This window comes from Vigna radiata, chromosome 6 (genome assembly GCF_000741045.1).
Source record: "Vigna radiata var. radiata cultivar VC1973A chromosome 6, Vradiata_ver6, whole genome shotgun sequence".
NCBI classification, from domain to species: Eukaryota; Viridiplantae; Streptophyta; class Magnoliopsida; order Fabales; family Fabaceae; genus Vigna; species Vigna radiata.
This window is the reverse complement of record NC_028356.1, coordinates 2891030-2903947: the sequence shown is the minus strand read 5'-3', so window position 1 is coordinate 2903947 and position 12918 is coordinate 2891030. Positions and strand designations below refer to the sequence as shown.

The window sequence follows — 12918 nt, the reverse complement described above, 5'->3', positions numbered from 1 at the left end:
TTCAGGATACGATTACCGCGCTCATGAAGAAATATATTTTGGGATAAAATCATCTCTTATTTTATTCAATGTATTGCACTATTTTATAATACATGATTCTCCCTTAACTTTAGGAGTTGTTACAAATCAGAGCATATAATTAGGAAAGAACAATAACAGTAACAAATCTAATCTAATCACAACAAATTAGCAATCAACATTAAATGCGATAGCAATCAACATTAAATGAAAGATTTTCACGTTAAACCTTGATACGTTGAACCTAGACCTTTATTTTCCAACATTAAATACATTAGTGGAAAAGGTAGTGTGAAATACATCTATTACAACATACATATTTTTCTTTATTTGCACAAAAAGGTAAATAAATATTAATCCATTAGGAGAATCTTAAGATTTAAGTACCACATTAAACAACAGAGGATTAGCAACAATAACATTGTTCTTTCACACGGTAAAATGTTGAAATTTGACTAGAAAAGGATCTCAGATGCTTTTTAGCTGCTGACTTTGGCTCGCTTTACTGGGGCTTGAAGGGAATTCAGATAAATGGCATCCTTCTTGTCCAGTCCATCAAACAGATAACTAAAGGGTGGCATTTGGATGTATCTCCCACTACCAGGAGTAACCTTTAGTTCATCATTTTCCCAAACAATTCTTCCTCCTGCAATAGTCACTTCAATTTTTCCCTGCCAAAAAGATTAATGTTGCACTCAGTTCACAAAATTTAATCCTTATATGGTCCTGTTTATAGTTAAACCAGTACCTTTCCTGTCCTTCCCTCGTACACATTTGTGTCCATTCTAGAGTGGTGGGACTTTGCACTTATCTCAAAGCTTGAATTTGGATTGAGGATGATAATATCTGCATCAGATCCCGGCAGAATAGCTCCTTTCTTTGGATATATATTGAAGATTCGAGCGCTTAAATGATCATAGAAAAAAAAATCAGTAATTCTTTTAGCTTTTGGCCTCTTTACCAGACTGCTTCCTAAGAACTGGAAGCTAATATGCACTTTGACTGAAAATATACCATTCTGTGCTTGTTAAACGGACATAATCAGAGGGGGTTATTTGGCCAGACTCCTGTGAGATTCATAAGCCATAAGTTCAAGTTAAGAGCTTAACCTCGTCACCATTTACTCCAACCTAACAAAAAGCAGATGCTAAACAGGTGTGGTTGATGTCTTACCACCATGATGTCCCATACCAAATGCATTCTTTCTTCAATACCTGCAGATTTTGGTTGCAATGTATATTAGTAAGGAACCATTTCAAATGAGCATCAACGTATTTAGGCCACAAACATCCAGGACTTTGTTGTGATTACCATTGATACCGTTAGGAATTTTCCGGAAATCATCAATTCCAAGAGCTTTTTGACTGGAGTTATAGGCACAATGATCAGTTCCTACCAGCTGCAAATTTGTAAAAGGTAACCTTTGGTCAAAAAGCATCTTAGTAAAAGAGCACATAACTGAGTTCAGGGCATATATAATACGTAGAACAGGAATAAAGAATATGATAGGATGCATTTTGTAGCCAATACTGTCCTAATTATCTTTAAATGGTTATTGAACCTAAGCCTGAATCATTATGTGAAACCTGCAAAACTCCTGTTGAAAGAGCAGCTTGAAGAGCCTTATCATGTCCTCTTTTCCTCATGGGGGGACTCGTCACATATCTGAAACGTGAGAATGAATAAGGCTTATGTTCTTAAAATTCAAAGCAATGTAAGAAAGCAGTAAAAAAAACATTGAAACAAGTGAAGGCACTTGCTTTGCTGCAATCTCGAAGTCTGGATGCCAAAGCCAAGACTCATCAAGGGCTAACCCAGAGGCAATAGGTTCTCCGATTACCTTTTGTCCTTCAGCACAATAACAAACAGTTGATCTTACAATTGCATAAAACTATGTTATCGGGGAACAGAAAAACTTGAAATGTCATCCAGAGACATAGAAAGATCCTTTTGTTCATCTTCATTGTGACCATTCATCAGAAAACTCTTTTTTCAGGATTGAATGAAGAGAGAGAAAGTTCACCTAAGAGAGGATAAGTACTCCTCCAAATCAGAAAAGTACGAAACAAAGAAAAAGGGGTAAAAAGGCAGGAAGACTATCCTGTCTCTCTATATCAGAAATGGAATTTTACTTAGGAAGCTCGTTTAATGACTATAGAAGATACTTAGAAAAAACTAAACAAGTTATAAATGGTTATCAAATTACAAGTTAGCTAATTTATCGAAGCTATCAGTTCAAGTTAAATATCTTTTTTTTTCTTTTTGCATTTCTCTCCAAAATAATAATCTACTACTATCCTAATACATGAATAAAAATTGAGACTAGCAATAAAAGGATTGAAGAACCTGATTTCCGGGCTTTTGCAATTTCTTCCATTGCATCAATGCTCATTACATGAACCACATATAGAGGAGTGTTCACAAAATCTGCTAAACGAATGGCACGACCAGTTGCCTCTCCTTCCACCTATATAGTTCAACAAAGTCCAATGGGGGAAATGTTCTGTATGATCAATATTGAAAATAGGAAAAAAAACAACAGATAATCAATATAATCAACTACCAACTAAATATTGATGAAAACAGATGAGAACGGAAAACAACAAATGCCAAACTACAGTGGTTATCTTAAGTATGCCATTTGACATCAGGATGAAAATTGTACATTATAGTCTGGTTAGAAAATGAAGAAGATAATGAAACAGGGCATGCCAATATTAGCATTCCATTACTCAGTAAATTCATTATTCATCATGAAAGAACAAATCTGAGTATTTACCACTGAAGGCCTTGAAAGAGCATGCCCTTCCGGACCAGTTATTCCAAGTTCTATCATTTTCTCTTGCCCTTCATACACAGCATCTCCATTTTCCGCGTGGACCATGGCTAAAGCACCAAGAGACTTGCATTTTTTAAATCCTTCCAGAAGAAGCTCATCATTGATCATCGCAAGTCCTTTGTATGCCATGAAAAACTTGAAAGAGTTTATGCCTGCAATTATAGATCAAATACATACTTCCGGGAATAAATTCTCCACACCTCACCCAAATGGTTACTAGTACTACCACCTACTCAACCAAATTATCATAATGAAGCAAGGAAATAATAGATCACGACCTTTCTCCTTGACCAAGAGCTCCATTTCTCTCGAAACAGTCTCGTCCCATTTGGAAATAACCATATGAAAACCATAATCCATGCAAGACTTCTTTGCCTTTTTTACATAGTCTTCAAAACCAGCTGTCAAACTCCCATTCAGTGGTAATGCGAAGTCAATGTGCATTGTTGTCCCACCAGCCAATGCTGCAGCCTGACCACTGAAGAAGTCGTCAACCGTTCCAGGAAAAACAAAATCGAGTTCTAGATGGGTGTGAGGATCAATGCCCCCTGATCAATTAACAAAAGGAGCATTCATAGAGACTATCATAAATTTTCATGCACCTTTTACAGTGTCAACCAATTCACAAATCATCTCACCAATTACTTCTTATCTTAAAAAAACATTAAACTTATCATACATGGCAATTGGTTGTCATCCACAACTCATGTATGTTATTATTATCATATCACTGATTAATGCAATTCCTCCTACAATTGAGCTTTACAACTCTAGACATGGACGGTGATTCAATAACTACTCAACAAAAGACCGTTCGATAGGTCCAATAAATAAAACAATTAAGATGGACTCTAATGTCTTAGAATTTGGAGTTAAGAATAAAGGACAAAAAAAGATTTACACTGTCCATGCATTCTAATTTTGATTCTGTTTGGATATAAGCTAGAAGAAGTTTTGAGAGCTTCTCTATTAGAAGAGAATATTATATTTCCAGTAGACAAACTTTCAAAAACGTGTTAACTAGCATCCAAACATGTCCTTGATCTGACAGTAACAGGAGATGAATTATAGTTGTATAGGTTGAAACCTGGCATGACATATTTGCCGAAAGCATCTATGACAGTGACGTCATCTCCAACCTGGGAATGGAACCGAATCAGTCATTAGAAAATAGCAAAAACGCAAGCTGTTGGAAAGCAAATTAAGCAGTGCTACTGCAAAGGAGTTTCATCAAATACCCTGATGTTAGGATTAACTGCAACAATTACACCATCTTCCACGTAAACATCAGCAATCTGTTGATGATGAGCGTTCACAACCGTGCCTCCTTTGACCAACAACTTGGACGATCCAGTTCCAGCATCACAAAACTGAATCATTCGAAAAAGAAAAAGTCGAATTCAGCAAAGAAACTAGTGGAAATGAGAATCTAAGCTCAATTTCTGATGATCATAGATAGTTGATACACTTGAGAATCGAAGTTCTAACTCTTCTGTCAAAGCAAAAAGAGAAACCAAAAAATGAAAATATATGGAAACAAAAAAAAAAAGATACAGCAGTGAACCTGGTTGGATTGTGAAAGTGAAGAGGTAATGACAGTGAAGAAAGTAAAAGAGAAAATGTGAAGGAATTGTGATGTGACGAATTGCATTCTCTGTTCAGACCAGACACACTCGAGAGTCGGAGTTGCTATCTCTGTCAACGAAGAGCCTGTTTGGATAGCTACAGTTAAATGCAGTTTTGAGGTTCGGAACACTTCTATGAAGAAAGGTGATTTTCTTAAAATATTAAAAAAAGGCTTAAATCCTTAAATCCTTAAGTGGTAAAGGAATTTTCAGTTTACTGTGCGCTTTTTTAAAAGTGTATACATGGAGTCTCTATGTTTTGCAATTTGTGTCAATTTAGTCACTTTAAACTATCAATTTGGCTTGAAAATTGCAAGTGGACAAGTCATCTTGAGTTACAGCATATTTATTAACTGTTTGAACGTTTGGACACTTTCCAATTGTTGTTACAAACTTGTTTGAAGTGTCATTAATTCACTAAATTAACACAAATTGCAAAACATGGAACCCAATGTATACACTTTTAAAAGCGGATACTAAAAATTCCCTCTTAGGAACTAATTAAGGATTTAAGTCTATTAAAAATTAAAAATCCTATAAAAACTCATTAAAAATGTTAAAAATTAATTTTAAATATCTTAATTAAAAATTAATTCTATATTTTATTTCTCCATTATTACCAGCAAAGTGTATTAGTTATGTTTGTTAATTCGCGTATATCATTAGAGTTTTAAGTTTCTTCAAAATAGATCGATTTGTTAATTTAAACAAAAATAATAATAAAGACATCATTTTAACTCTTTTTTTTTTGAAAACTTCATAGCACCATAGAAATTTAACAAATCGAAAATGTTTGTACAATTGTCTCTATTTTTCATTTTATGTTTTTGTTGTTTTAGTGTCTTTTGGAATTAGGTATTTAACATGTTTTTTAAAACATATAAAATTGTATTTAAGCAGGATCTCTTTGATGTTTATCTAAAGAGTCTTAAAGGAGGTGTTTTCTTATTTATTTATTTTCACTAGCATCATCTCTAAATGTTCATAGATTTTTTTTAGTAGAACTACAATTGATATATATTAAAAAATAAGATTTGAAAGATATGGATCCGTTTGTTTGGGATTAACCAGATGTTTGAGTATGAAATAATTTAGTGATTATCTTTTAGGTTGTTTTAAAAAATAAAAAGTAACTTATTTTAATAGAATTTGTTTTAAATAGCTTTTTATTCTAACTTAAACTTCCATTTTTTATTTTATTATTTTAAAATTTTAACAAACACAAAAAGTGTTTTGAAAAACATAATAATTATTTAATGACAAACTTATAAGTATCGGCGGTTTTTTTGAAAAACTCTCAGTAATATTGACGGTTTTAGAAAAACCTCTTTTAATATTGACGATTTTAGCAAAACAGGTGATTTTGGCAAAAATCCCGTTAATACTGATGGTTGTGGTAAAAGTTCTGCTAATACTTGGCAAAACTTTCGCTAATAACGATATAGTTTTTTTTTTTCAAGGATTAAAGCAATTTTTTTCTAGATTTTTTTAATATCGGATAACATACTTTTTCTGAAGATTAAAACTCTCCGAAACGAAAAAAAAAAAAAAAAAAAAAAAAAAAAAAAAAAAAAAAAAAAACTAGTAAATTTCTATGTTCTTGTAGTGTTATCATATAGGTTCATAATTCAATCCTTTACGGATTAAATTTGATTTATTCTATTTAAAAAAAATATTGATTATTATAATAATAATAATTATTTATTATTATTATTAGGTTTAAATAAGTTTTTAATTTTTATAAGTGGTTCAAATTTCATACATTTGATTTTAAATTTAAAAATGTATAACTTTAATTTTTTTTATTATTTGAGTTATTTATAATATTTCACACATTCGAATTCAAATGTCAGTAAATAAGTTTAATAAAAAAAATATGTTGGTTGGTTAAAAAATTTATATTAATTCATATTTTATTTTAACGACTAAAATATATCAAAATTTTAAACATTAGTAAAATTTAATTTCATGGAAATACAAATATATATAACTCTTATTATTATTATTTTGTTTCATAGATAAATATAAGAAAAACAAATTATTTTAAAAAAGTATATATTAATTGCGACAATTTTTACACAAGTACATTTATGAAAAATTTAATAAGATCACAAATATACTTATAAAAATATTATATATATATATATATATATATATATATAATTTTAAGATTTTAAATAAAAAATAATCAGATTTATTTGTTGAATGACTTATGACATCAAGCTCCTATTATCTAAAAATTTTAAATTTTGTAATGATAATATGTCCCTAAAATAATCTAGTGAATAATCCAAAAATCTTATCATATATAATTTAAATTTTGTTTTTAATAATTTAAATTTTGTTTTTAATAATTTGATAACCCACATCACACTAATTGTATCTACATATGTACATGCTATTTGATAAGATTATTTTACTATTCTTTCTAGAAGTAATTTGTGAATTTATACATACATACATATATATATATATATATATATATATATATATATATATATATATATATATATATATATATATATATATATATCCGGTCAAAAATACTAATTACCAATCTCATGATGAATATACATTCAAAAGGGAGAATCAGGAAGATCCCATCCTTAATGAAATAAGTAAAAGAAATTGAGAAAGACGAATTTTCTTTCCAAATCAATTTCAACAAAGAAGGTTTAAGATAGTTCATTTTGACCCAAGTAAAGACTCATTTATTACAATAGGTAATGTACATTTTTTACTCATGTAGTATACATTGTTTATTCTTTAATACTAAAAAAAAAAAGAAAAATGGCTTCAATAAAATAATTTACAATTAACCCATACTAAAATTGTGAGAGTTTTAAAATCCATCTCATATACGTATGTATTGTACAAGTCTACGTATGTATTGTACAAGTCTGGATTCCTAATGCTCAGTATAATGTTGTTGATTTGAACATTATGGAGTGACGATTGTAGGCCTAATACAACAATTTATGTAGGTGATGATCCTTTTCTTTTTCTGCATCGTTGTAATCAACACAAATGAATTAGAAATTATACTACTTCAATGTATATATAAAATATGTCAAACATAAATTGAAAAAATAAACACATGAAATCAAGATAATACTAAAGTTGAAACAGATTTTCATAGTAACTTGCTAGATTAATCTATTGGATGTATGCTAATTTTGACAATCAATGATTTATGTGTAGTGATTTATTTGTATTCAATATGCATATAATTTAGGATAATGATACTTTAACACTCAAAATGTGACAAATTTTTTATACCGCCACATGTCACATTCTGGGTAGTCCACATGTTTTAAAAAATAAAATGACAGAACATGGATTGAATGTATAGTGATAGACCTGGTATCAATGTACAAATAAGTGGATAGTTTAGGCTAACTTTTAGCACGAGAAGAACATTTTTTGAATCTGCGTTATTTTTACATTGATACCTTCTCGTGCTAAAAATTAGCCTAAACTACCTACTTATTTGTACATTGATACCAGGTCTGTCACTATACATTGAATCCATGTTTTATCATTTTATTTTTTAAAACATGTGGACCACCCAGAATGTGACACGTGGCGGTATAAAAAATTTGTCAGAGGGTGTCAAAGTATCATTATCCTATAATTTGTGTGATAATTGTTGAAATTTGAAGAAACACATACAATTTTATAACTCACCATAAGATCTTCTTGAGCACAGGCATGATGAAAAGGAGCTTGACCATGTTTGGCAATAGCAAACTCTCCATTTTCAAGACATCTACATTTGGTTTTTTTATGCTTTTTGTTTTTTTTAGCTTGGGTGAACATCATTGAATAGTTAGTAGCTCTTTGTGCTTCTTGGTTCCACTCTCCTCCAAAATCAGGCACATATATTATAGTAATATCTTTCTACATAAAATAATATTGGTCAATACAATTGTTCATATTTCGATCAATGCTCATTATCCATTTCATAATGTGATAAACCATTTAACAATTACCATGGACATCTAAATGCCTTACAAAACTCATAAATGAAAGAATACAATTTAACTATACACAACTTCACAATTTTTCTTTCTTCATACCACATATTTCATGTTTAACTTATATCATGATTGAATAATCTCTGCAAATATTAAGATTAGAACTACCTCATATAATCCCATGACCGAGTGGAATGACGAGGGAGCCTAAGAACATGGGGCTACCACTATTCTACAAAATGAATTGTTTATTACTACTACTTTGTAATATATAATTGAAAATTTAAATTTTAACTATAAAAAACTATGATAAAACTAGATGTTTTGTTACACCAAAGACTTAAAATATCAAGTTTAAAAGAAAGGGTCAACAAAATTTGTGTGGTTGTAGATTAATGTGGTGTGAGTAGAGTTAAAGTAGGATAGAAAAATGTGGTTGTCCACTTATCATTTTTCTTCTATTATGAGATTTTAAAATTTAGAATATAATATTTTTCAACTTAGAAATGATAGTTATTTTGTGTTAAAGAGTTAATTCACACACTTTTTTAATGAAAATATGTAAATTGACGAAACTAAAAAGAAATGGTATATTAATATTTTAATTTGTCTTAAAAAAAATATGTCACTTGTTACACATGTTCATTAAACTTCATATAATAAATTGAGTTATAAGATTTACTTATTGAGAATGATAGCAAAGGTTTTAGGTTAATTTTTTCATTTACAAAATGTCAACATAATATATATATATATATATATATATATATATATATATATATATTATTTTGAATATATAAATTATCTTATACTTAAAAATTCATAATGAATATTATATTGTTATGTTTATTTATTAATAATTTATTTAATAAACAATTGAATTTTAAAATTACTCCATTTAATTGTTGTGCTAGTTTCTTTTAAGAATCATACTAATGTAATGTTAAATGTACACATCAAAATTTAACTACAAATCAAAATTAATAGGTAAAATACTTGTATGTAATATTGAATTTACCTATGGATAAAAAATGATAAGTAAATATATGTATGTAATATTCAGTTTATCTACGAATTATAATTAATAGGTAATATATGTATCTAATGTTGAATTTACCTATGGATTCATATTCGTAAATAATAATCAATAGGTAAATCATTTTTTTTTTCAGTGTTTAAGCAATGAAACTTGAATATGAAAAACATTGATGTACTTTTATCTTTTATCTTTAACACAAAAATAACTCACTATGTTACTAAATATATGTTTGACATGTTGGTAATAAATGTAAAAAATACATGGTGACATTTTTGTAATTTAATAGTCAATATTTATGTCTCACTCATAAGCGTCAAACGTAAAAAAAAATGTTTTTACGTTTCACACTTATAGATTATAGATTATGCATAAGTTCATGTTTGATGTGGATACAATATATGTAAATTTTTGTTTGACTTATGTAAATGTAAAATCTTTTTTTACGTACGACTCTTACACGTTAGATGTAAATGCATTTAAACAAAAAAAAAAAACTACAACTCCAATTTCTTCTCACTTTCTCCTTTGCATGAAGCTTCTTCTTAATAGTGACAACCAATTTTTACGAGATAGAGCTTTCATTGGTAATCAAAAGTTGCATTGTTAGTCATTATCGTGTGTTTCACTCAAAAGCATCTTTCCCTTCGAATAATTTTTTGCATTGAAGTTGGTTTCTTATCCTTCTTCCTCCAAGTCGAACTCATACAGACTAAGTTTTCCAAGCCGAGCTCCTACAAGCCTCCAAGTCAACCTCCTCTAGGTTAAGCTCTCCAAGTCGGCTTCCTCCAAGCCGAGTTCTTATGGGCCGAGCTCTCTAGGCCAAGCTTTCTAAATTGACCTCTTCAGGCCAAGCTCTCCAAGTTGAGCTCTCCAAGCCAACTTCCTCCAAGGTAAGCTCTCCAAACTAAGCTCCTTAGGTCGAGCTCCAAGATTGATCACTCTCAGGCAGAGCCCTTTTGGTCGTCCACTTTGGACCGACTGGTTACAACATGATTGAGCAAGATTGCAACATTCTTAGAGTGCTTGAGTGGTACATTTACAAAGTTGTTGTAAAAATGTAGGTGCAGTCCTTTTATAGTCTTGTGGACAAAGCCTTTTGTTGGGGTTGCTATAAGCTAGATTTGGTATGGAACAATTAAAGATAAATGTGGTAATAAATACATATAAGACAATTTGGTTTGATACTCACTTGTCATAATTTTTGGAAAACTTCTTTAAAAATTGTATTTGTTGTATAATCCAAAAGCCTTTTCTAGTTGTCATGGATTAGTATTTTCAATCCATCTTTGCTTTGTACTTTAGATATTGCAACATATAGTTGGCCATGGCTGAAAACTATAGATGATAAGTATAATTGTACTTATGATAGTGATTGTCCTTATGATTTTTTAATAGTAATTGCATATGATAAAAGGTCATGGTGACTATGATGGTGACATAGACATTCATGGTATACATACTTCATGATCAATCTTATTTCCAAAAATAATCTTTGCTCCTATAACATGGTTTGTCAATCTTGTCACTACTAATCTAGGACCATTATACAAATGCTCAATTTGATCCAAGTTCTTTAAAAGCATAATCGGTGCCCCACCCAGCCATTCCATCCAGTCTATCCTAGAGACCCGAGTTAGATCGGCTAGTTGGTCCATTTCGATCATTCACCTAGCCCGTCAACATAACCACCAGGCTACCCCGACTATCCTAACTAGTTAGTCCATCTACTCTATTTTGGACACCCAAGCAAGATCAACTAGCTCGTCCGTTCTAGCCAACCTATACAGCCTGACAATCACACTAGATCAGTCATCTTGTTAGTCTGTTAGCATGACCATCCTGGCCAATCAGTCAATGCAATCTATCCCAAACACTCAGGCCAGATCCGCTCACCAATCCATCTTAGGTGAACAAGGTTGTTGTTTTTAATAATTTGTTTTCATTTTGTATACAAAAACAATAAAGTAGTTAAATTAGTTAAATATTATGAGAATTAGGTTATTATCAATATCTCAAATCAATTATAGATTCAATTTTATGGCTAAACTCTTTGTCCGGCTAATGTTATCTTGTTTTTTTCCTTAAAATGGAGTAAGACACAAATTTGTTGTAATTGTTATTATTAAAGTAATTGTAACATATATCTATTTAAATAAACTCTTTTAACTGAGCTCTCAAGTTCTTTCGGACTAACCTTGTATAGAAAGAGCTCTCCAAATCAACTTCTTCCAAACCGATTACATAATATTTATTTTTAAAAAATTATTTATATTTAAAAAATAGTTATCAAAATGATAAAATAATTATTTTAATTTATAAAATAACTAAATTAGTATTATTTACAGAGTAAAATTAAAACTATAATTACTTTAATATAACATAATGATTATTTAAAGAATAAAATTGAAAAAAAAAGTGTAGAAAAAAACCTCTTTACATATAACTATCAATATAGATAATCATAAAAAAAAAAGTAAAATAATATCCAGAAATACGATTTAGTTTTATCATTAAAATTTCTTCGTTATCTTTTTCTTTAATTTTATCATAATAATAATAAAACTGAAATAATATTTTTAATGAGGATTTCACTTATATTTAAGAAATGTACATTGAAATTGTGTTTTCATAAATGAAATCGATTTTATGGGACTTACTCTTTTCTTTCATCTCACTCAAGTAATTTCAAAAAGAGACTAGGGCAATTTTGTTAAAAAAATGCGGAGTAAATAATATCTTGTGAAAATAAATTAAAATAAATACCCAGCTTTAGGTAATCTTTCTTTTTCTTTCTCCTCTGCGCTCTCGAAAATTTCCCTCACTTTCCCTGCTTCCGGCTATGGCGGCGATCAGTCTCCGGAAAGGCAATACGCGGCTGCCGCCGGAGGTAAACCGCGTTCTGTACGTGCGCAACCTTCCCTTCAACATTACGAGCGAGGAGATGTACGACATCTTCGGCAAATACGGCGCGATTCGCCAGATCCGCATCGGCACCAACAAGGACACGCGCGGAACCGCCTTCGTTGTCTACGAGGACATCTACGACGCTAAAACCGCCGTCGATCACCTCTCCGGTTTCAATGTTGCGAATCGCTACCTTATCGTGCTGTATTATCAGCAAGCGAAGATGAGCAAGAAGTTCGATCAGAAGAAGAAGGAGGATGAGATTGCGCGTATGCAGGAGAAGTATGGCGTTTCCACCAAAGATAAGTAAATAGTTCGTTCTCGCAAAAGCCTTGGGATGTTAGTTAGGGTTTTCGAGACTGTATTGATGGTTTAATGTATTGTTATTGGAGTAAGTATAATTGACTATTAATGTTTACGATTAAATGAGTGTTACTGTTAGAATGAATGAAATGAAATATAAATTCATCGCAAATGCTTCTGGTTGTTAGTTAGGGTTTTCGACAAACGCGCTCT

General features: G+C 30.6%; 2 protein-coding genes across 2 annotated transcripts; one reads left to right on the top strand and one right to left on the bottom strand.

The window, feature by feature from the left end:
- Positions 1–241: 241 nt before the first annotated feature.
- LOC106765328 (dihydropyrimidinase) lies at positions 242–4624 on the bottom strand. The gene is made up of 13 exons (XM_014649908.2): positions 4422–4624; positions 4096–4227; positions 3945–3996; positions 3136–3405; positions 2798–3009; positions 2365–2485; positions 1779–1866; positions 1605–1683; positions 1330–1417; positions 1192–1232; positions 1033–1085; positions 767–923; positions 242–689 (listed from the first exon to the last, which is right to left on the bottom strand). The coding sequence occupies exons 1-13, from the start codon at positions 4506–4508 to the stop codon at positions 498–500; spliced, it is 1572 nt and encodes a 523-aa protein (XP_014505394.1). The 5' UTR covers positions 4509–4624; the 3' UTR covers positions 242–497.
- Positions 4625–12276: 7652 nt separating this feature from the next.
- Positions 12277–12877, top strand: LOC106765153 (splicing factor 3B subunit 6-like protein). The gene has a single exon (XM_014649667.2). It carries the CDS (start codon positions 12338–12340, stop codon positions 12710–12712), a length of 375 nt encoding a protein of 124 aa, XP_014505153.1. The 5' UTR covers positions 12277–12337; the 3' UTR covers positions 12713–12877.
- Positions 12878–12918: the final 41 nt, after the last annotated feature.